General features: G+C 33.2%; 1 protein-coding gene across 2 annotated transcripts in view; it reads left to right on the top strand.

Annotated features, from left to right (window-relative positions):
• LOC149088386 (uncharacterized) overlaps nt 1–25,957 on the top strand; it is a 48,684-nt gene extending 22,727 nt beyond the window's left edge. For both annotated transcript variants that reach the window (XM_089247468.1, XM_089247467.1), the window contains exons 3-11: nt 766–1,903; nt 5,621–5,771; nt 6,429–6,618; nt 7,941–8,034; nt 8,801–8,953; nt 9,089–9,198; nt 9,458–9,640; nt 11,854–12,091; nt 22,838–25,957. In XM_089247468.1, the coding sequence (XP_089103594.1) occupies nt 766–1,903; nt 5,621–5,771; nt 6,429–6,618; nt 7,941–8,034; nt 8,801–8,953; nt 9,089–9,198; nt 9,458–9,640; nt 11,854–12,091; nt 22,838–23,066 (2,486 nt within the window). In that variant the 3' untranslated portion in view covers nt 23,067–25,957. The remainder of the gene's footprint in view (nt 1–765; nt 1,904–5,620; nt 5,772–6,428; nt 6,619–7,940; nt 8,035–8,800; nt 8,954–9,088; nt 9,199–9,457; nt 9,641–11,853; nt 12,092–22,837) is intronic.
• Nucleotides 25,958–26,233: the final 276 nt, after the last annotated feature.

Raw genomic sequence — 26,233 nt, 5'->3', positions numbered from 1 at the left:
ATTTTCTTCAGAAATTTCAATTTAAAAAAAATTATTTTTTTTGCATTAAAAAAATAAATTTTTGATTGTGGAAAGGGGGCACGAGAGAACCCCCCTCCCCCCGTATACGTCTCTGATCCCACCAATATGCGTTAGGTTTCAGAGGGGCAGATCTGATGACAAAATTTTGCTGATAAGGGGAGGGGGTCAGCGTTTCGCTGACAAGGGGGAGGGGTCAAAAATGGCTAAAAAATTTGCTTACATAATACTTGAACGGACCCTTATACCGAAAATAGTTTTCTTGTAAATGTTAGAGGCAATGAAAATAGATTTATATTTCATAATATAAACAAAACAAGTAAAACAATTTCATTATTTAAAAGAAAAATGAATATTCTCAAATTTTTACATCCAGGAAAATATTTACAAAATATTCTCGTTCTGTGAGAATATTTTCCAGAGAATATTCTCACCTCACATCTCTAGAACAAAGGCACATGAATATTTTTGCATTTAGAATTATCCAAGTAGATATCTATCAGTGATTCTGCTGAATCAACTCTAAGGCTAGGATCAGACTGTAACAGTTTGATAAAAGATCTTTTGCAAAACTTGAAAAAAAACCAGTGAGCCTTTTAGTTAAATTTAAGCAAATGTAACCGATGTGAAATTATTGATAGCAGTTTTCAAGTTTTATACAAGAACGTTTTATCAATTTTATGGTGTAATACTGGCCTTTTACTCATTTGAGTTTATGTAGACTTATAAATTCCATTTCTTTTCCAGGTCCATTGTCGTGCAAAGCTATCAGTAGCCTTTCTGGATTTCCTGAAGCTATTGTTAAGCTTACGCTAAGTCATTTATTGTTCTTGGGATTGGTGTATCAGGATAATTATGATATGTATTGGAGCAGTGTTAATAGAAATAGTGCTCAGCCACAAGACATAGTTGTTAGCATCATCAACTATTTAAAGCAAGCCAAAACTGCCATACATACTAAAGAACTTGTAAGGGGAGTTGGTCTCAATAACAAAAAGGAAATAAATCCACTCCTATACAAATTGCAACAAAAAGGTGTTGTAATGAAAGTCAATGAATCACCGCCGATGTGGCAACTGGCAGAGCATGTTGCTAACAACATTGTCGAGGAGTCAAATAGGGATGGGGAAGCGAGTCATCCACCACCAGAAAATCATTTTCGTTCTTCTAATCCCTTAACTGCTTATGCAGCAGGAGAATTCAGACCCGTCGGTGCAGCACCAGTGGCAGCTCAATTTATAAATAATCAGGTGCCCCATAATATGCAGAAAAGCTCGCAACAACTTAAACAACCTTTGCACTCGACAGAGGAAAATTCTCCTGTTATCGAATCCCCACCTGAAGACAATGCAGATGAGCATCCTTTACCGAGGAAATCAAATGCAAATTATGTACCTCAGGGAAAGCCGAATAAATCGCGGCAGTGCGAAATTCTTGAGGTAGTAGAGAAGTCTGAAACCAGTACAGGTAATTCATCTAATCAAGAAGTCGCAGAAATGATGAATTCTGTTCACATAACTGGTTCTCAGGCCAAGGCTTCTGATTCAAAGTTGAATAAAAATGTTCCAGCCCAGTCATCTGAAGCATCAGAAACTTCTGGAAACAATGTGGGTGGTAGTGGAGGCTCACGTATGGTGAATGGTCAAAGTACAAAGTCTGAAGGCAACTCACGAAGCAATAGAAAATCAAATAACTCTGCAAAAGCCACTGCAAAATCACCTGAACAGAATTCAGCAGCACATTATGTAAATGATGTCTTAAACAGTGACAGTTTTGCTGCACTAATGAAAAATCCAGTTAGTGCATTGTACGAATATGGACAGCGGAATCATATTGACACAAAAGTAGAAATTACTTTATCTGAAGGGCCACCTCATAATCCAAGGTTAGTCAAATTGTTTCTTTACACCATGTTGCACCTTCTTGTTTGTGTGTTACTTTATTGTAAGTTATGATTTAATTTGAAAAAGATCATGTTGGTTTTCATAGATATCGCCAAGAAGCATGAGAAGTTAACCAACTATTGTCATTTTAAATAGTTTCTTGCAGCTTTAGTAATTACACTCCATCGTTTTTTCTTTTTATGTGTTTCTGAGTGAGCTGAATGTACATAAATTGTTTTCATAATTTCTTGAGAAGGACAGCTTGGGATCTTTCCCTTGTTAGGAATGTTTTGCTTTGTTATTATGTTGCCAAAAGCTTTGTTTGAGGATTTTTAGAATCCAGATGAATTTAACCATCATTATGTATCATTAAAATTTAATTACACAAAGAATCTGAAAAAAAATATATATATATGTAGGTTTGGTTTGGAATCATTTTGTCAACTGGTATATCAAATGACATGCTCTTGAATTGTCTCATGCTTTTTCAATTCAGTCATTTTAATTCGATGTGAAGATAAGATATAGTTAGTGAAATTTCTATAATTTTAAAGGGGCAAAAGAAAATCTTTGTAAGAGAGATTGAGCATTATTTTTGATTTAATCTAATTTAATAAAAATTATTTTGGATCTTCTGAATCAAAGAGTAATATTTGGAAAATTACCATTAGAGAAAGTATTGTTTTATTTTATGGAAGTTATACATATTGTTCAGATGGTGAGATAAAAGTGTGTGTCCCCCCCCCCCCCCCCCGGGTAATCAAGGGCTGTTCCAGCACTTCATTCTTTAAATCATCCAAATATTGAAACTAGTTCATTTGGATGACTTCAAAAAGTAATGCTAAACTAAAATGCATATTTATTCACCCCCAACATATACCTCGGGTTTTCTTTTAATGATGTTTGAAGTGGGTTTCCAATAAGGTAGTGTTATGGAGCATGCATGGTAGTAGTTATGGATGCAAGGATGTTATGATAGTAACAATAGAGCATTCAGACATTCACAAGCATTATACTGTTTAGATCACACTATTCATCAAAATCAGGATGAGAGGGGTGTCACTCTCATTCCTTCTCTCTTCTTTCAAGTATTGTTTTTATAAATTTTTATTGAAGAAAGGCTTTCAGGAAGAAAAACAAGTCAGGCAGCTTAACTGTCTGTAGAAGTAATCTTTAAAGTCTAATTGCATTTCTTACTTTTTTTTCAATTCCTAATTATAAAATGCTACTTGAAAGTTTTTCACTTACACTTAAATATATTTATTTATGTTGATTGGGATTTAATTTATACAATAATGGTTCCTTTAAATCGAAATAAATATTTCTCGTTAAATGCGTTATAGGCTTAGGCCTTTATGGGGGGGGAATAAAGCCAAAAATATAATGCATAATTCAAAAGAAAAATCATATTTTCAGTAGATACTGTGAGATAAACAATGAATTGTGTATTTATATCACAGGTGGAAAAAGTGATAGAAAACTGAAAAGATTTGGCCTCTAGAGTTAATTTTTGTAATACTAAATTCATCTTTGGAAGCATAAATGATTAGTTTTCCACTATGTTTTCTGGACACTCCAAGATTTATTGTTTTTCTTAAATAGTACAATCATTTTCAAGATTATTCTGTTGTTTTAGGAGCTGCTACACCCTTTTTGTTTTTTTCTTTTTCAAGTAAAAGTTGATCCAGAATGACAAGACTATGGGAAGTTGCAGATTGTAGTGAGGTACCGCTATCAATTTTCCAGAATATGAAATGATTTATTATGCTATATATTGTATAGCAATTTTCTGTATAGTGGGGGAGGAAAGCTACATATATATCTACACGAAAGTATATATTTACATTCCAATTTGAGATATTATCTATCTCACAGTATAGACGACTGGCTAATAAATTCAATATGATCACACAAAGAAATAATACCGCAAAACCCTTCTCAATATTTAATGGACGGAAAAATGTATTGAGTACAGTGTCATTTGCTATTCTCTTCAAATTCCAATTTAGATTGTGTCCTTTATTTTATTATTGACTTGATACTGTCTGACTGAAAAAAGGAGGCTTACACAAACTAATACAGACCTGTATTAGTTTGTGTAAGCTTCAAATTAAAAAAGTAGTTTTGATCCAAAAACCACTTTTTTAATTGGATCTTAATTTCTGTGATTAAGATGTTACTAAGAGTTTGCATGAAACGTGTTTAAAAAAATTCGAACATAGGCCTATTTCATGAAAGGTTATCATTTTTGATTAAAAAAATAAAAATTTGGAAAGTCATTGCACTGTTATTCTTCTCAATCTATTCATGCTAATTTTTGGTATATTCTTGTTTTTTCTTTCTAATCTTTTGTTTTCAGTTTTTGTTTTTTACCTTTCCGATGTTTCGAGTTTGAAAAAGAATGTTATAGCTAGAGCCCAGGACTTCAGGCAAAATGGCGCAAATGTCTTTTTTGCTTATTTTCAAACTTTTCTTTTGGAAAAATGTCATTCTAAAATGTTTTTGCCATGAATGCCTATGTTGACATTATTCGATGTTTATTTGTGAATTTTTGAGGCCAAATTCTGAGAAGCTTAGATATTTTTAGCATTGACAACTTCAAAAGAATTCTTTTTTAAAAGTATTCAATCAGTCAGCACCAAGGCCCCCACCCCTCCCCCCGCGCTTTCAGATAGCAATCAACATATTATAGGCACCTATCTGTAGGACAGAGTCTTGGGCATCGTTATAAAAGGTGAATGATGATCAGAGGGTTTTAATAAACAAACATAATTTATTTGGTACGGATACATAGAATTCACATACAGATGGTTTCTTGTCATCTACTCGAAAACATTTGATTTTTTTTATTGGAGCTTGCATTGCTAGGTTACTACCATCGTCTACGATAGGTAAAAGTTCAACTAGAGGTCGCAGTCGCTAGTACAATATAGTCAAATTCACTTCAAGATTGGAATAGTTTGTTTCTTCGCATGTCTTGCTCATGCATTGCACAGCATTGTAAATGAATAGCTGACTGATGGCTGTCCTTTCCAATAGTTGACATTATGGCTCCAATATGGGAGATGCTGACAGAGCTGTAGCTCATGTTATTTTAGATTTTATTTTTTACATCTGAATATATAACATAACCATAGCAAGTTATTTTAGTTATGCAAAAATCGTCTACTGATCGGAGAAATTTTTTTCAAATTATCACAAACCGATCGAGTACAAAGCTCAATATTTTAAAATGTAGAGAAAAAAATGTTATTAAGAAAATGTTTTTAAAGTTCCATATATAAACATAGTTTTTTATAATTTTTTTTAATTTTAGCTAGCACTATTTGTATGTTAGAAAACTACATATCAAGTATTTGATTGGATCAAACTCTGACCTAACCTTAAAGGACCACAAACACTTTTTTTTGCCATAATATCAACATAACATAATGCATTTATTGTAATCTATTAGTGAAACATTACATTCAGTGAGCGCAGCCAATTTTTTACCCAGTTTTTAAACACTCAATATCGTAGCTTTTATTTACTTTTCCTTCTTTCTATAGATGTTTTTTTAATGTATTTTTTAGGTATTTTTAGAGCTTGAACTTTTGGGCTCTAGTTGAAACTTTCATCACACACAAAAATTGCTTGAAAATTTAACCTATAAACCCATTGAAATGTTTTCTTAAGCTATTTATTTTTGTCTTTCCATTTAGTTTTAATTTATTTTCTAGATTTAAAGCTGTAGCTTATATGGGTGATGAAGAGTTGGCTGCTGCATGGGATAAGACAAAGAAAGATGCTCGTAGGCAAGCTGCTGAGCTAGCAGTCAGAGGATTAGTTGCTAACGGAGGTTTCGGAAAGTTTAGTTCTCTAGCTACAAATGTAAGTACTTCTGAATTGGGCTCTATCTTTAATTAGTTCTGGAATTTTCTGCCATGCCACACTGGTTGTTTTTGAAGTTGTTAAAAACTTTAAGTTTGAATTTAAAAAGAGTAATTTGTTTTAATATCATGTAAACTTGTGTTTTATCTTTATTAGTAGAAATATAGTTTACTGTTCAATCTTGGGTGTGGTTATTGCTACACTTAAAATGAAAATTGGGTGCGGTAGCCCAGGTCGATAAGATACTCACCTAAAGTACCAAAGGATGTTTAGAGGTGTCACGAGTTAAAGATACCGGTTCGTCCTTGTCAGAAAACTTTCCTGACACAGGGGTACAGCAGAAACAGCCACATGACCGCAGAAAACATTGCTACCACAGGGAGTCCCCCCCCCCCCCCCATCACCGAGGGGCTAGCGCACCAACCTCTTGATGAGTATAAAAACAAGGCTGCCATTCGGAATCGGCAATACATTGTAGGTCCCGGTCTAATTAGTCCTTGTGTGCAGAAAATGACTGTAGTGCGACAAAAATGATAAATTAATTTTTATGATATAAGTGAGATTTTCATTGCTGTACACTTTTGGAAAGTAGTGAGGTTTAGTTCAATATAGCGTTCTTGAAAATGTAAGTTTTTTGTGTCTACATTTTTTTTGCAGGCTGAAACAATCAACGAACTTCCCCCAGTTGTTAGTCAGTTTGATATGATAGCAGCCTTGTGTCACAAAACTTTCAATGAGCGAGTGCTGCAGGTTCCTGAATACATGGGAGGCCGAAAAGTTTTGGCTGCTCTTGTCATGAAAAAAGGTACAGAGGACAGTAGGGGAACTGTGATATGTTTGGGAACTGGTAAGATAATATATATTTAATGATTTGTTATATCTGTAGGAAATGTATTGGTATTTATGATATTTTGTCATAAAAATTATTACAATTTCTAATGCATATCTATTTCATTCAAAATAACTGCCGTATATACTTGTGTATAAGCGGAATTTTTTTGTTGAAAAATTTGTTCTTTATTTTGGGGGGTCGGCTTATATACGGGCCAGTTTTCGAGAAGAAAATATTGACTCCCACTTCACCAAATCATATAGCTTCATGGCCTCCACACGGCTAGCTTGAAAATCTGTGCAATGCCATTGGACTACTTTAAATGACATAACTATAATCAGTAGTGTGATTTTTTTTTTTTTTCATAGCTATATTCAAACCCACAGAACTGATGTTAAAGCCAAAGAAAAAATCAAAATTATTGTTGGCTTTGATACCCGTTGGACTTGTGACGATTTTACAGCCTTTACATGCCAGCATCTCAACAAGCCTTTTAAAAGCTTTGTATACGAACGACGAACGTGCCGTTATATACGGAGAACGCAAAGGTTTCAATTATAACAAAAGAATGCTTATTAATGAGATGAAGCAAAGGTGCTACTGACTCGAGCCGATACAAAATAACATCTGCCTCAAAAGGCGGGAAAAATAACATAGATAATAATTGTGTAAGCGGTGCCATCTAGTGACAATACAGAGAAAAAGAATAATATAAAATACTAAAAAAGTTATATACATACTCAAACAAGCTTATTTAAGAAATGTATGGACAGAATGAATGAGTTCCAAAGATAAAAATATAACAAAGGGGGTGCCTTAAAGAAACCCAACATTGGCCTAGGTGTGCTATTGGGTTCAAGAGACGTGGAATTCGGTTTCCACCGAAATCATCAAATCCTTTTAAAAGTGTTTTATCATTAACACGATGGATGGAACTGAAGAGAACATCCTCTTTGAAAATGCGGATGGCGATGACTGTTGAAGATGAAAACGAAGATGTCAAACCATATTGACTTCCGTTTGTAGAGCTTGGAGAATCAGAAGAAGAAATGGATTATAAAGTTTGAATTTTTTTCCCATTATAGCTTTTATTGCATGAAAATATGTGAATTTCCCCCCCCCCCCCCAAATGTGCGGTTTTTTGGGGGTCGGCTTATACACTGGTTTTCTATTTATTGCAGTTTTGGTTGTCCTTAATTTGGGGGGGGGGGGACTGACTTATACACACAAGCATATGCAATGGGTATTCTGCTTTGTTCTTATATATTCAGTAGAGTAGATTCAGATAGAAGGTAATCACATTGTGTTTGAGATTCAATTTTTATTTAACCGTACAGGGAATAGGTGTATTACTGGTGAAGGTTTAAGTCAAGATGGACTTGTTGTCAATGATTCTCATGCTGAAGTTATAACTAGAAGAGGATTTTTAAGGTGAGAATTTTTTAATTTGTTTTGAAAGCATGCAAAAATATTATAATTATAATTTTCTTTGAGACTGGTTAGCACCTGAACAAGCTCAATATTTTATTTTAGAGCAAATTCAAATCCTATCAGAAAAATTTAAACTTTATTATTTAAAATTTTGTATCAATGTAGTTAGGATCAAAACATTGTCAATAGGTAGAACCCACTGTTGGTTTCTGAAAAATTATTCACCGGTAAACCGTATCCATAAAATTGGCGACACAGGGGATGCTTTGAATATGCTGCATGCAGTTTTTTGGTTAGGAATGACATGAGTGATTTGTTGAAATTTTGTCCTGGGCTGATTTTCTTCAACCATGATACTCGTATCTATATCTGATTGTCCATGTGTGTGCATTTAAAACTTTTTCTTTATTTATCTTAAGGGCAGAGTTCAGCACTGACACCTCAATTCTCAGTTTTTGTAAAGGTAGCCTAATTGAATATCGCAAAAAAGACATCTCTCCGACTAAACACAAATAAATTGCCTTGCTTTAGGCAAAGTAGAATAATTGAAACTGTTTCAATATTCTGCTCCTATCAATATTCTGCTGAGTTTGAAAACACCTTGTTAGAAAAATAAGATCATTTCTAATATCTTTGTTGAGCCATTTGAATTTTCTGTATAATTTTCTCTACATTTAATGTCATAGATGCAGACAAACATAGCAGCATGAATCTGGGAAAACATTTTTTATTAATAAGTTCAACTAATTTGATCTTTACTTTTCAGGTTTTTGTACAAGCAGTTGAAAACATATGATCACGATAAAGATCATTCTCTTTTTGAGCCTGCTGTGAATGGAAAATTGCAGATTAAGCCAGATGTTACATTTCACTTGTATATCTCTACTGCCCCCTGTGGTGATGGTGCTCTATTTACACAGTATGCATATTATTTCATTAGTTTCTTGTATATGTCACAACATAATTTTCATTCTCGGAAGCTTTATTTCCTTTTCTGTTAATTCTGATTTGAACAAAAATTCACAAAATTTTATTTGCCTATTTTTTTTAACAGTAATTTGAAACCAGGTGAAAAAGTTGAACCACCTGATAATGACGATGGCGTTCATCACCCCGTTTTCACCAAAAGTCTACAAGGACTTCTGAGGTCTAAAATGGAGGCTGGTATGTGATTTTAATTTTTTTTTTTAATTTCACAACTTCAATAACATCAATCAAATTAATGCAGCTCATAATCTAGTGCATTACTCTCACATCGTAATGGTAGTATAATCATAATTTGTTCCTTGAATGAATTTGATTTGCATATGCATATTTCATCCAATATCTGTCGTATTTTCTTAAATTTTCTTAGCACAATTAAATACAATAATTATTCATTCATAAAATTTTTGTAACAATTTGCTGCATTTGTTCATCCCAGGTGAAGGTACGATTCCAATCGATACCCAGTACAGGTTTCAAAGTTGGGATGCGATACTACGAGGTGAGAAACTCAGAACCATGTCTTGCAGTGACAAGATAGCTCGTTGGAATGTTCTTGGTTTGCAAGGAGCTCTCCTAAGCCACATCTTGAAGCCTATATACCTCAGCTCTGTCACACTAGGTACTTGTGCCTCTTTGTTAGTTTTTTTAAATTATCCATACAAACAGTTATGTAATAGAAATTCAAATAACTTGGTATATTTTTTACTGTTATAGAGAATTTTTTTCTTTTTTAAAGATATTCATTTTTGCCTTTCTTACAGCTCGATTTAATAAAAAATTTGGGCATTACATTATTTCTAGCAGTTTTTATTCAAAATGCTTTCAACTGTTAATTTTTTTAAAATCTAAGTTATAATCAACCACAATAGAAACATCCCTTTAAAGCCGGAGGAACCCCCTCTTAATATTGTTTAATCTGTTGTGTGGAGAGTTGAGAGACCTTTTTTCTGGATTTCGCATATGCTAATCTGCACTATCACCTATTTATCTTTATGCCTATCACATTTTACTAAGAAATTATTTTTTAAAATTTAAGGTGCCAAATGAGAATAGTAAACAAGTTATGTTATTGTCTCAAGTTATGTTATCAACAACATGGTAATGCAATTGTTTAGAAACATATGATGTAGACATGACAAGTTTATTTTTGCTGTTGATAAACCACATAATTCATAATTCTGTTATCCTCCTAATGTTGTATCTTTTTTTTCTTGATGAAATTTAATCATACGTATCAGAATCCAGTTGAAATAATTATTGTACCATTAACAAAATTTTCTGTTAATCTGAAAGATTTATGCATAGAACTCTGTGTGATACTGAAATTTTCATTTCCTCATGCCATAATGAATGCATCATATTATAATCATCTGATCAGAATTAGGGCAAAAAAAGTTGACCTGTGCAAAATTTATTGAAATCTTAATATTTTACCACCCCCCCCCCCCCCCAGGGACATTCAATAATATTTGAATTTCTTTAAATTATAGTAGCTATTAGTTTAGAACTGTTTCCCAAAGTGGGCAATATTGTCTCCTGGAGGGTTATGGAATGGTCCGGGAGGGGTGCTAGAAGCTATAGGTTTAGTATAGGATCCAATGGGTTGGCTTGACTTGGGGGGTGGGGTAGATAAGAGAAAAAAAATTGTAAAGGAGGCAATGGAACAAAAAGTTTGCAAAATTAGGTTTGACATTCTTAGAGTCCCTAAAGAATTGTTGTGTACTCATTAAAACACCCTTGCATGACTGAAATGAGATGAATTGAAAGACATTGCTACATTCCTGGTATACTAACCTCTCATATACTGAAGCCATTGTCTGAGAACAAGTGATAATAGATTAGTATAAATAGGAATACTACAGTGAATAGGATCCTAGTATTGTATCAGTAATCAATTCTATGTGTGGTTGGAAGTCTTTAGGAAAAATGCATCTATTAGCAAATTGTCTGAATTCAGATCATGATGGGAGTTGAAGATATAAACAGAAATGGAATTTCATACTTTTCTTATTGTCATCATAGTTTAACATTTCCATACTATTTGGATTTGATCTGAGAAACTTCATTTTTTTTTTTAAAATAAATTTTCAAGTAAATCATGTTTTATTTGAAAACATGATTAAGCGCATTCTTGACCATGTCTCATCTCAATGATACAATGTAGAGAGACAAAATTTTCAGTAACATATCTTTTTATATTTTTATTGTGGGGGAAATTATTTTGAATCTTGCAATTCTGTTTTGAACAAATTTTACTGTGCAGCTTATTCACACACACACACACACACAAAACTAGCTGTTACCCGCAGCTTTGCTCGCGTGAATTTGATTATTCGAAAATTCTTCTTTGAGACCCCTTTAAGGAGTGAATTTTGAGAAATCCCTTATTAGCAAGTCTTTGCATCATAAAATGAAGATACTGACCAAATTTCAAATTTATAGTTTCAGCAGTATTCACTCTGCATGTTTTCTCTATGTAACCATTGAATTCTCTATGACCCCTCAGGGGTCAAATTTTGAAAAACCCTTTCTTAGTGGGTCTTTACTTCATAAAATAAAACTACTGACTGAATTTCATATTCATAACTCCAGTGGTTTTGGCTCTACGATGATGGATCAGTGAATCAGTCAGGGCACGTAGAATTTTCCTTCTATTCAATATCAATTTCTGCCAATCACATTCATCCTTCTTTGAGTGTTTTGGGCACAAAAGTGATTTTAATTGATGCCCAAATTTCTTTTCTCCCAGATGAATAGATAGGCTTTAATGCTTTTTTTTTAAATTTACATTACATTATTTCGTTTTTACTTAATTATTTTATTTTTATCTAGGAAATCTTTATCATCATGGACACTTGTCACGAGCAGTCTGTTGTCGCTTAGTTGGTGAACCAGATATGAATGAATTGTTGCCTCTTAACTACCGGTTGAATCACCCAGATTTGGGTCGAGTGAATGTTTTCACTCCTTCCAGAGAAACCGAAAAAACTAAACCCCACAGCATCAATTGGTGCTTTGAAGATGAACATCCAGAACTCACAAGTGGCGTTAATGGAACTTCAGATGAAAGGTGATTCTATCATTTATGTTATAATTATAAACTTGTCATAAGTCATAGTTTGTATGAATTTTAGCCATTTTTTTTAACAATGATATTACATTGTTTCAAACAATTGAAAATGTATCGCATTAAAAAAATTCTGCTGTCAAATTTATGTTAGCAAAATCTACCAACGTACATTGAAATGTAATTGAATGTGTCTCGTTACTAAATTATGATAATCCCTCTTCGACAATGTTTTTTCTTGATCTGCCGAGTATCCTTGTATTGAAATTTCATTCAGGGTTCGTATATCCTTACAAACTCCTTAAAAAGTCCTTCTAACTTTTCATTTGCCTCTGGGAAGGCCCTTATAACTCCTTTTTGCAGCCACTCCCGAAAAAAGTCCTTATTTTTTTTCTCTGAAGGGATGATCTTTCTTAGAATAGGCATTCCCCCATGGTGATGAATAGCATTGCCTAGAAAAATAAGAGGAAGCTTCCCCCGAATATAAAGAGGGAGAAAAGAGAAAGGAAAAAAAAACCCTCCTTTTTTTAATAGGAAATGTGAAAGCAGGGGATGGGATTGGAACATCCAATGTTCCAATATTACGATTTTGCTGTATTTAGTACGATTTTAGCAAATTAATATGATTATATGCTTTTAAAAATAAGATTTTTTTACTGAATCGCTAATATTGACGTTTTCCTGCCTATGTCGCAAACTGGTCTGCATTGGAAATTGATGGTCTGCTGAATGGCATCACTGCGCGGAACCAGTAGCCGAAAATTCCCCACACCCAGTGGTGAGAAAAAGTTGAACACCGCTGGTTGTTTTTTTCATTGGTGCAGTGAAACGATGTCTTGAGCCGCCTATATTATGCAGCATACTGAGTGGTGCCTCAATCCTTTAGCATCCGTTTGATGGATCAATATTTTTCTAAAATTTGCATGCCATCCTAACCCTTTATGCTTTCATGAATTATACAGCATTTTATTACTATTTTTTTTAATCCAGGCCAAATTTTCTAAATGAACTTGTGCCAAAAATTAAGTTCATAATTCACGCATTTTTGATAGATTTACAATAATGAACAATTATTTTCTGATATTGGGGTATCGTCAATTTTTTCATGTCTGAAATTTATAAAATTACTTTTTGGATTACTTTGGATTTTCGGAAATTTTACACAGAAAATAATATTGCTCTTGATATAGTTCTATTAATACTGATCATTCAGGTGTCTAGAATGTCTAATTTTGAGTTATGAATATCAGTTGATTTTCAACCCTTTAGCATCTATTTAATTTTTTAAAATTAAACTATACCTTCTATTCTCATGCAGCAATTACTTTTTCCAATTGTAATTACCGTATATACTCGTGCATAAGCTGACCCCTCTACTTCAGGACCACCAAAACCGCAATAAATTGAAAACCCGTGTATAAGCCGATCCCAAAAGTACGTACATTTTAGAGAAAAAAATTCTTATATTATCATGCAAAATGAATAGTTTGCTGGAAAATGATTCAAACTTTTTAATCCATTTCTTTTGAGTCTCCAAGCTCATTGTAATCTGTCAGATCATGATAGGGGATGCAGCATCTTCGTTTTTATCTTCATCTGGACTGTCATCGCCATTGTACTTTCAAAGAGAATATCATCTTCAGGAACTGAAGATGTCCATCGCATTGCTGACGCAACACTTTTTGAAGGATCGGTAGAAACAGAATTCCACGCCTCATGCACCCATTGGCACACTAGACCAATGTCAGGTTTCTTCAAGGCACCACTTTTTTTTGTAGTTTCTTTATCATCGGAACTCATCCACTCGATCCACAAATTCCTCAAATAGTCTTTGAGAGTCTTTTTGATGATGACATCGAAAGGCTGTACAATCAACGTTAGCCCACCTGGTATCAAAGCCAATGATGTTTTCGATTTCTGTGCCTCGGCTTCGACATTATCCGTTCTGTAGGCTTTGAACATATCCCATACCAATAATGCCGGATTCTCGAACACTGCTACAAAAATGACTACTGATTGCGGGGGTCGATATTTTCTCATCAAAAACTGACCCAAGTATAAGCCCCCCCCCCCCCCCCCCCACTTGAGGAACAAATTTTTCCATAAAAAACTCTGCTTATACACGAGTATATACGGTATATAACTTCCTAAACAATTTATAGTATGGGATCCCTCAACCCACCTTTTTTTCCCCGTGAATTTGAAAATGGGCTGTTACGCTTTTTATAAATAGAGTAGGATTTTTTTTCTTCAGAGATTGGCACGTCTGGTTGTGTGAGTGGGAGGATCGTTAACAATCCAATCATTTTTGAAGGGGGGGGGCCCTGGATAAATCTCTGTTTTTTTTTGTTATATAACATTGTAAAATTTGTAACAACGGAAGCTCGAGATAAATTCAGTCAGGTAGTCCTGGAATTTATTTGTTGTGAAATTAATACAAGTGAAAATTTTTGTGACCCTCACGGGGGCAGGAGGAGTTGATATGGCTCCAGGTTGGGGTTCCCCCGGTGGGGAAGTTGACAGGTTTCATTTCGGGGCCCTGGATGAATCTCATTGTTTTTGTAGCTTTAGCAGTAAAAGTTTGCTATAAATCCATGTATCGGGCCCATAAAGAAATCTGCATATTGGCTTCCGGCTCCTTGGTTGGGGGCCCCCCTCTGATTTTAGTCGTTGGTAAAATGAATATGAATTTAAATTGTTGGTGGTCTTCATGGAGCAGGGGGTACAACAGGGCTCCAGGCTGGGGACCCTCATAGGGGAAGTTAACTCATTTTGAAAGGGTGCTTGATGAATCTCATTGGGTTTTTTTTTTTATTGTAAAATTCCTCAGTAAGCTGGTGCTTTCACATGCCACTTTTCATATCAGTGACGAAGTGGGACGAAATAAACAAGATGATGTGAATAGAAAAAGGATGTTGCCACTGAAGGGTGCAGGAAAGCTTTGCCCCCCCTTCCCCCAGTATAGCTATGTTCATATACTTTTCCCTGATATTTTATTTTTAATAAAACATTTTTGACTCATTCACAAATGCAGGTCATGTGAAGCTGTCATGGCATGTAGAAGAAAAAACTGGATGAGTTTTCTTAAAAATACATTTTGTGGCTGCTTTTTTTGAAAAAAAAAACAAAAACCAATGGATATGAAAGGATTTGAATGAAAAATGAAGTTATTAGTTATTTTGTAGCTTATGAGCATATTTTCTTAAACAGTTTACAGTGATTTAACTCTTATTTGGTTAACATCTGTTATCTCTTTCTCTCTCAGAAGTGGCCATGCCTGAAGCAAGATTTAAAAAAAATTTATTGCAAACTCAGTACATCCCTTCCAATTTCTTAAAATCATTTTAATACTACTACCGCAACTCTTACTCTTTTTTTTTCTTACTGCACTTCTCAATACCTAATCCTGATCATCATGCTTTGTTACTGTTCGAATTCGTGTTTTCAAATAGTTGCTTGTTACTCACGCATACAGTCACGGCATATATCTTTCTTCTCCAGCAGCTGAAATTCCTACCCATCATCCCATCATACTTTTAATTCTGAAAGTTGAAATCTTGGAACCATTGAAATAGAAATTCAAAAAAAAAACCAAAAAAAAAAAACCATTTAAATGAAAATCAATGCGCATGCAGGCTTCTTTTGTGTTTAGTCTAGTGGTGCAATTTTTTTTTCGGGGGGGGGGGACCCATGACTCCTTGAAAACTCCTTACTTTTCATTTTGAAAATTTTGTATGAACCCTGTCAGTGCAAGTATAAAATTGAAAATTAAATCAGGTGACCAACTTTTTTTTCGATCCAGAAATAATTATTTCATATTTAACCTTAGGGGTCATTCAAGTATTATGTCAGCATCGAGGGGGAGGGGGTTTGAAGGTTGCTGACGCCATCAACCACCCCTTTTTGAAGATATGAAATATTCTAAGCTGCTGACAAAATTTTGCTGACAGGGGGAAGGGGGGGGGGGGTGTCAGTGTTTTGCTGACTTTTGCTGACGGGGGGGGGGGGGTCAAAAATGGCTGAAAATCTGCTTACGTAATACTTGAATGGCCCCTTACTCTTAAGCAATTATGAGATGTCTTGCTGAACTCGATGCTTTGTATTTTGGCAAGCTTTAGATATCTTGCCTCATTAAAACAATTTTATTTTTGCAATGATGAGCCCAAAAAGCTTTGTGGACCTGTCAAATCGGTGGGTTTAAAGTAAAAAAAGGGGACATCAGCTGAACTTGCATAGCAAATTCAGTTGTGTCCAACTTGAGGGAGGGGTTTTCCCCGGTGCATTGCTCGAAGTAGGGTATGATGTAGTAAAAATGGGTCTGTTTGCGTGGGCTGGGTAGACTATTTTGCTTGCAGGAATTAGTGCATCTCTTCTGTAAGAGGGATGATGTTATTATAAAACTCTGGTTAATTTTTCTTTTCAAAAACACCATATCTTCTTCAAACCTGAGCTAAACTAACCATTAATCAAAAAAATTTTTTTTGATTTGCATTTTTGTTTATTGTATTCCAAAACGGCCTTTAAAAAGGGAAAAAAAATTATTAATTTGGGTCTATATGTTTGCTACGACCATTTGAGTTAGGTACCCTTGTGCATACCTGAAGAACTTGAAGAAAGGAATCATTAAAATCATTTATAAATTTGTTAAACATGTGTATCTTCATTTTTATCTCTGGAGCAAAAGAGGATATATATATATTCCCCTCTGTAATATGGAAACAAATTTCTGATAAAAAAAAACCAGTTTATACATGAGTATATATGGCAATTATAAAACGAGTGGATGATTTTTCATGGCTATGTGGCTCTCAAACTTTTGTCAGCCATGGCTCCCTTGCCCAATTTATGGCTTCCCAGAGTAGTAGATACAGGGCTCCCATTTGTCCTACTATTTGGCAGAATGTCTTTTTATCTTACTTTCTAGGTTTTGTTTTACTTTTCATACTTTTTTTTTTATCAAATACTATCAACAGAATTTGTTTAATTGATTTTAATTGAGGGGATCATTGATACATTGCCAGATAATACAAATGTAGTAGATTGTAATTAATGATTGCTAAAGTAGAAATTGTATCATTTTTCAGGTTATTTGGGGGTTATATGAATCATTTGGTTCATTGATTTATCTTTTGCTTAGTTTGGAATTCAACAAGTAGAGTAGTCATTAAAAATTTCTGTCTGCATGGAAAAAATTATTCTGTATTTACTACTTCATGGTCTTAGACACTTTCATTTCTATTCTAACTAACATTCATTCATTCATTTGAAATTATGATGCATATTTTTTGTATAGGTGAAACAACAGTTTGCATAAGAAAGCAGTTGGATACATAGCCTACTCTAGGTTTGGTGATTCTGATGCTACCCAATAGCATTCAATTGCCCTCCATATTTTTAGGATAGGCATAAACAATATTTACAATGTTCACCAAAGAGCTAGAAATGAAAGTGCTTCATTTGTCAAAAATGATGACACTTGCACTGAACAGTAAAATGTAAACAAATGCCTTTAAAAAAAAGGATGGACAGCACAGTAAAACAATCTGGTTCACCTTACTTGCATTGGATCCTGTACTTTAAACATTTCACATTGGGCTTTTGGAAGTGGTCTTGAAAGAGTGTCATTCTTAAAAAACACGTCTTCATTATTTGCTGTGCATTGTCAAAGAGAGTTGACAGACTTGGCTGAGGAAGACTTCAAAAAATAATGTAATACGAGTATATATTGTGAAGAGAGACAGAAAAGAATTATCTGTAGTTGCTAGCACATTGTTTTGGCTGGCCAAAAAATTTTTGTTACCAAATCATTTGTCATTTTGCTTTGGCTCGGGTCAATCTTATAGGATACTGAAATAGTGCTATGGACTTTTTCATCACAAAAAAAAATTATTATGCTATGATTGTTTTCTTGGGGGGGGGGGGGGGACCTACTTTTTCTAGTTTTTTGAGTAGAACCCTGTAGATACTTTAACCTATACAAGAATACTTCAAAGCATAACTAAGACACAAATCAATATCTCCATTTCGCCACGACACCACTGAGAAAGGATGGCAATGCCCCTAGGAGCAACAACGCACACTTTGGGGGAACACTGCTTTACGATATTATTTGGCTCAAATTTTTTTGTATGCATTTATACATAATGTAAAAATATATATGTATCAGGGTTGGGTTTTTGAAAGTGTCGAAAACTGGTTTAAACTGTCAAAAATCATCAAAAACCTAAAAATGCTTTTTGATAATGTTTTGAATACAATATGTATATAACATGATGAAAAATGTATTTTGCATATTACAATGGTTTATTTTTAAACCTTAATTTATTACAATAATTAAAACAAATTTTGAAAATTTTGAATTTTTCAACATAAGAGTCTAGAACATATAAAATATAATTTTATGGTTTATTTATCTAAGCTACTTATCACCTGTGTTCAATTTGCCAAGCGGTTGGTAAAAAATGGGGTTTTTTTGGTTTAAATGGTTTCTTGGTTTAAATAGCATTAATATTAAAAACAATAAAATTTCTAAAAAATCATTCAAACTTTTAATAATTAATTAAAATAAAATGTTTATTAATGTAATTAATGCTATTCCTATATTAATTAATCTATAAATATTTCTTACGTTTTAACAAAAATCCACTTTTGCAATTTAGTTATTTTTTTTTTTTTTGCAAAACTCAATGAATTACTTTGTGTTTGAAAATTCTTAATGTTATTATCAACCATATAATATAAAGTTTTTTTCTCCAGTCACTTTCGGGATGCTTAATTTGGAAGCTATTTTGCAAAACCTAAAAGTTATGAGAATATAATGTATTTAATGAAGCATAAATAATGCAGATTAATTAGCAATTTATCGTATACAGGGTAGTTATAACTAAAGTTCTGATTTCAAAACACTAAAAAAAGAACCATAGTCAGAACGACTTGAAACAGAGTATTTATATTGCTTCAGGAATAAATACTTTACAAGAGTATTTATTCCTGAAGCAATGGAATTCTATATGGCAAAGGGGGGGGGGGGGAAATACTTGAAAATGTAAAATTAATGACACTGTACTCATCCAACTTGTGGGAAATTTGCTCGCAGAATGCAAACGATAGCCAGTCAGGGCTATCGTTTATAATAAACAAATAATAACTTAATTACAATTGCACAATTTCATAATTCATGTAAACATCAAAAAATGAAATAATTGTACAAATAACTAGAACTTGCTGAAGAAATGCATATGTTGTCCGTGTTCTGGCTATGAGGTGAAAGCATAAAAATGTTTGTTCAACAACAGATCAGATTATACCATGATCATGATGTGGATGTGCTTGCAATTCACCAAAGTTTGCAATCTAACCACTGTGCATAGCATTTTGAGGTATCCCCCACAGCCAAAAGTTGTAAGGGTTAAGGTCAGGTCAACTGATGGCCAGGTGTCATGTCAACCTGTTATTGTCAAAATGGTTCTTCAGCAGCTGCTTTGCTGGTATTGTAATGTGCATCTTGCAGCCAATGCGTGCGTGTGGTTCGCGGAGGTACCGCTAATGCACTGTAGTACGTCAAATACCCTTAATTTAGGAAAAAGAAGCATGAAAAATTTGTTCACGAGAGCCGTTCTTTCCGAGACACGGAAAAATATAGGGGGGGCAGAAGAAACTTCAATTTTTTTTTTCACTTCCCACCATCTAGGCCTACCCCAATAGCGTTATCTCGTGACCTTGGAAAGTAGTTATACTACCTTGAAGTATAAAGCCCTGTACTATTATTGGTATAACCAGCGGGCTATCAAAGTCCCTGAATGAATATGCCAAATCTTTTGATTTTGGAGAACGTTTTTTCTCCTGCTGGTTATATACTGAAAATAACGGTAATTTCGCGGCTGCCAACCTGCGTTCAAAGATGGCATACATCGAAAAGGGGATTGGTTTACTCGTTTAAATTACCGACATTTTTCGGAAATCGTTGGGAAAAAATGGGATCTATAAAAACTCCAGCTAAAATATTCATAGTTTTGTCATCTACCCACTATGTGGTTGTGTGGTTATCGTCGGCGGTTGCCGATCGTAAGAATTTCACATCGCGAAAATCCGGATTTGACGAATAGGGCCAGCTCGAGGGAAAAAAATCTCTACCCACGCAGAACCTTTTTTTTTTGACGCTACTGATCACGTTTTTTTGGTCGACAAACCTTTTTTCATCCTTTCAACTCCATTTGGCACCCCTCCTTGAGCGGCGCCCAATATGGCCGCACGGTCCGCCACTGCATTGGTAGGGGAGGGGCATGCTCTTAACAATAGTCAGAGGAAGGAGTTTGTACTAGGAGCATGCTCATTTTACATAACTTCTGTGAGATACCTATTATATATTAATGTCCTACCTTTCCAAAACATGTTGGAGAGAATGAAATGTTTGCACCCTTTCTTGTTTTTCACTCTCTCTCTCGTGCATTGCTGGGATGGTACATTACTCCCTCACATATTGCTGGGATGTTGTTTAACATTGTATCACCAACAGAATTATTGATTATGTGTAATGAAAGGGTTGCACTACAATCCAAAGAATTACAAGACGTGAAATGGTTCAGAGAATAGATAGATATTGAGCAGACATATTCAAACTTTGTAACGTTGAAAGCAGCCCAAAGTTCAAAATTTTGCCAGTTTTGGTGAAGGCTTTTTTATCTTCAGCACATGGTAACGCAGACAGTGAAAGAGAGTTCATTGTTAACAAATAAATAAAAGTCTGTTCAAACATTGAAAAATCTGTCCATCCAATGCTTTAATGGAATAAGACACAAAATCTTATGTTCAAGGCCATAAAAAATTAGAAAAAAATCGTCATTGAGATGCTGTACTTCTGAAAGCGACCCGTGATTCGTAATCTATTAACATGCTATTAGGTTGAGAAATTCTTTAAGTAAATAAGGTATTTATATTTTTCTCGTTTTTTGCATTTTGCTTTGAAATTTAATAATTCCTTTAAATTCTGTGAGAAGCCAATTTTTTTTTTTCACGGAAACTCTTATTATATTCTGCACGCACTTTTTTTGCTATATCAGGAGGAATAAGATTTTGGTGTTCAAGCAGCAGAAATTCTTGCTGCCTAGGTTTTCAGTATGAATGTTGCTTAATTTGAAAAGAGTAATAATTTTTATTATTACTCTTCACTACGTCATTTGAGTAATGCATGTTTTATTAGTGACAGATAAGATAATTCAGAAAAAATTTAAATGGATTTTAATTTGTGAAGTAAATTTATTTAGAAGTATTTGTTCCAACCATTTTTGGCAAAACTTTTGGCATTCCACAGAAAAGTTACTCCTTATATTGCAGATATAGTTCGTGTTTAGTTCTGCTCCATTTTCAAAATTTCTGCTCCAAAAATGAAATTTGCTGCTCCGAAATGGACGAGGGGCACTTGCACCCCTGATCTTGATAAAAGTTGTACTATCCACTCACTGATGTTATTGAAGTGCCAAAATGATGTGGTTGCACAAAATGTTATTACCCTGCTTGCCAACTGCAGCATCATCTACTTGCATTTTGCACTTTTTTTAATTTCTTAAAAAAATTAAAAAATAAATTTCCATTACTTCAGGAGTATCCATGCAAATTTTCAAGTCATTTCGACCAGTAGTTCTTATTGTATAGTTATGGAATCAAAACTTTAATTATAATCATCCTGTATATAGCTGATTATTTTTCATAAATCTGTTACTACTATACAGTAGAACCTTGATTAATTGGGCTTAATGGTGAAAGTATAAAAAAAATTATTGAATATATTAAGACTGATATACAGTATGAGATGTGCTTTTTTTAGTGTTTTGAAATCAGAAATTTAGTTATAACTATCTTGTATACCATAAATTGATAATTAATCTGCATTATTTATGCTTCATTAAATACATTATATTCTCATAACTTTTAGGTTTTGCAAAATAGCTTCCAAATTAAGCATCCCGAAAGTGACTGGAGAAAAAAACTTTATATTATATGGTTGATAATAACATTAAGAATTTTCAAACACAAAGTAATTCATTGAGTTATGCAAAAAAAAAAAAAATAACTAAATTGCAAAAGTGGATTTTTGTTAAAACGTAAGAAATATTTATAGATTAATTAATATAGGAATAGTGTTAATTACATTAATAAACATTTTATTTTAATTAATTATTAGAAGTTTGAATGATTTTTCAGAAATTTAATTGTTTTTAATGTTAATGCTATTCAAACCATAAAAACCTGGTTTAAACCAAAAAACCGGTTTTTTTACCATTCCTGGTAAAAGAGTACAACAGATGATTTATATCAACACATGTACATAAGCAGTTGAAGAAATTTTGGAAGGTCAAGAATCATCTTGAATCAAAGAATGTCAAATCATTCCATAGTTTTCCCTTCAGTGTTTATGCTATGCTTTATTCAAATTGTATATTTTATAAGAAGAAAAACCGTACATATTTTTTTTAATACAAAATGAATCTGTAGAGAGTAGAAAATTATTTTACAATCATATTAAATATTCATTCTTTGTATTACATAGTCACTTGAAAAATTACATGTCATTAATATGTGTATTTCCAATGGGAATTTTTATATTGAAAAGCATTATTTGAAGTTTTTCACAAAGGTTTTTGATGTGACAGCTTAAACTGTTATGTCTCAAAAACCTGTGAACCCTGATATGTATATATATGCAGTTATATCAAGGTTCTGATATTGATAAAAAAATTTTCTGTTATAAAGGGCTGGTGGTCAAACACAATCACGTCTCTGCAAAGCTGTCATATTCCAAAGTTTCAAAGAGATAGCTGAAAAGTTTGGTATTCAACATTATACCACCATTACATACGGCGAAGCCAAACGCGAAGCCACAGAATTTCAAGCTGCTAAAGAAGTCCTATTTGTTCGGTTCCAGCAATTAGGTCGCGGAACATGGATCCGGAAGCCAGAGGAAGAAGAGGAGTTCATGTAAATTAGCATATTTAATTGAACTAACGTTATAAATATGATTGAAACATATTAGTCTTGTATTTATTAACTTAGAAAAGCATATTGGGCAATATATATATATATGAATATATATATATATATATATATATTATACACACAAGATTAAGAAGATTCCTTTTCACATTCTCATTTTAAAACATAGTTTTATAGTATTTAGTTGTTTTTTTTCCCAGTTTTCAATTAAGATTCTCGATCTCTCGTCTAGTTCATTGTAAACATATATATATACATATACGCATCATTTTGAATCGATAATGATCTGTTCATTGCATTATATATATGGTTTGATTTCACATTGATGTAAAAAAAATATTTTTGTTGTATGAACCGTTTGCTGAGTCATATGATGGCACACACTTAACTCGTGGCATTCCTTGTCACCATATTGCATCGAGAAATTTGTTAGATGACTTGTGTTTTGTGATACACATTTTTGTGTGCGTGATACTGGTGTGGGATGTGTATTAGTTTTCCCCTCCTTCTCTCCAGCGCTGTTCCTTCTTAATAGTGCAGATCTCATCTGAACAGTTCTTTAGGTGGGCAAAGTTAGATCAAGAGCTATTTTTATTTATTATTTTGAAGAAAAATTGAGCTTTATTTTGTTTGTCCTTTAAGTGCATCTGTTAATTTCCCTCCCCCCTCATTTTTATGTCTTTACTAGTCATTGAAAAGTATGAGGTTGTTTCTTGTGGTGTGCAGTTCAAAAAAAAATATATCAGCGACAGGATTACATTATTTTTGTTAATCCGTGCCAAATTCCAGAAATTGTGTTATCAGATGTGTTTGTTACAAATAATTAGATCTTTGAATGTCTGGAACTGTGATTGTGAGGCCATTCCAGATTTTGTTCAAGCTTCGTTTTTATTCAAAAGAAAAAAAAAAGCAGTTGCAACACGATTATAGGGAAAGTTGTTTTTACCAGCGTCAGTGACAATCTAGACCAAACATATGAAATGCTTTTGTTTCTTTTCACATAAAAAGTTGTTTGGTAAATTTTGATTCCTATTGTCGCAACTATTTCCTTGTATGGTTAATCGATTCATTGCAAAAAAAAACATTGTCTGCTTTGTTTTTTTTTTCCATTTGTTGAATGTTTTTTTGTTTGTATGTGTAAAAATGAATGAAATTAGAAAAGCACAATTTTTTTTCCAAGTATTTTTTTTAGAAATTATATTGTCTGTATATTTGTGAGTTTACAATTTATTTTCTCTTTCTGTTTATAATGTGATATGTAGTGTGTATTAGCACTTTGCTTTGTTGAGTTTTTTTGATAATACTATATACTTTTTTTTCTCCTCTCTTTTGTGCATTTAAAAAAATTAATGTCGGATTAATGATACACAGAAGTTTGCCATACTTATATATATATATCATGAAACCAGTTTAGGTAGGAAATTTTTCTCTATATATAGACTATTCGCACTCTAAATAGATTTTGGATTTGAAAAAAAAATCAAGACAAAATTCTGAATTATTAAAAATTTCATTCCATGTACTTTTCGGAATACGATATTTTGTGTTCATTTTTTATTTTTCTCAAGCTTTGGCTGTGTTTAGCACAGTGTTATATTTCAGCTACATATATGCATACAAATATATATGGTTGAATCATTAGATATAGCCAAAGATTTCTTGATTCTTGTTTATTGTAGATAATTTTTTTTCTCTCCAGAACTTGATATACTTTTGCTCCCACATTTTCCCTGTAGATATAGCTATTCTTGAGACGTAGTGATTATATTATATTTTTTCCTCCTGGGTAGTTGAATCAGAAATTCAAATGGTATCAGTTTTTTTTCTCCCCTTTTGATTGAAATTATAATCAGAGACGTTCATTCTATTTACCCAGAAATGACTTTACTCCCTTGAATAGCTGTCAGTCCTAGTTAGCCTCATTATATTAAAAAGGAGGTAGTATAGTTTTCCCATAAAGCCATCATATTCTTGAATTTCATTTAAATTTAACGCTAATTGCTTTTTGAAAAAAAAATTGTGAGTGTTAACTTCCATGGCAATATTTCTTGAATAGCTAAACGTCCAATGTCATAAGTGACTAGATGCACACAACTTAAGAATTGTGATAAAAAATAAATAAAAAAATACATGCTTTTAGGAATTACAAACTTCTAGAAATATGTGATATTTCCATTGGAAGAGAATTTAGTCCAATGTACTTATCTTTCTCTCTCTATCTCTTTGTTCTACTTGCTGACTCTAGCTATACCTTTGCTGTTTCCATGGATCACTCAGTTCAGATGTATCATTTAGTCATTCGCTGCATTTTAAATGATTCGATTAGCCTACTCAATGCAGTATTTTGAAGCTTATTTTAGTGTTGGTTGAATTTAGTTTTTCTCCTCACTGCAATGTAGATGCTGTTCAGGTAAGGCTTCGCCTTTGACACTATGCAATAAATATAGCATTATATGGTATACTGTATTGCATGATTATTTTCTGCAGTTTTTTTCTGTACAGGTTATTAAGTTAACAAAATACTAGTATTTAAAATAAAAAGAAAATGCAGCCCTTCTTTCATCTATAGGTGGATTCACGAGAATTTCACCAGTGGTGCATAACACCAATTATACTATTATTAAGCTAGACTAGGTTTTCTGTATGTTGTGAAAAAAAGGAAAAAAAAGTTGGCACTCAGTTTTTAACTCTATAATAAGGATACATCAATTGTTTATTAGTTCGTACGATTAATAAAAAAAAATGTTTAGAAAATGCAGAAAAATTGTAAACGCCAGTTTTTCCTTTGAGTCCAAGTATATATTATGTTAGAAACACTGATATATGGCTCTTTAAAAAGTTGCATTATAGTTTATAGTTCCTTTTATAATAAAAATTTGAAAAAAAAAAGATTGAATTTGTCTCATTTTATTGTAATTGTTTGGTTTTTGCTTTCTATACATGCAGGACTCAACCTTTTGGCTGCATGAATTAGTTGGAGAAATGCTTCTCTCTGCTGGAGTGGAAAATTTTATTTTTTTATTATTTTTTGTTTTTTTGCAAAAGTTAGATGGCATCTGCAAAGAAGATTTTACAGATGTTCAAAATTAAATGCAATTGGAAAAAAGGGTGAAACAAATTTGGGTTTGAACCCATTGTCACAGGAATACTAATGAT

The sequence above is a fragment of the Pholcus phalangioides genome, unplaced genomic scaffold (genome assembly GCF_987345545.1).
Source record: "Pholcus phalangioides strain wild (caught in Gottingen) unplaced genomic scaffold, Ppha-v1.0 ptg000003l_1, whole genome shotgun sequence".
Classification (NCBI taxonomy): Eukaryota; Metazoa; Arthropoda; class Arachnida; order Araneae; family Pholcidae; genus Pholcus; species Pholcus phalangioides.
This window is presented reverse-complemented; position numbering and strand designations above follow the sequence as displayed.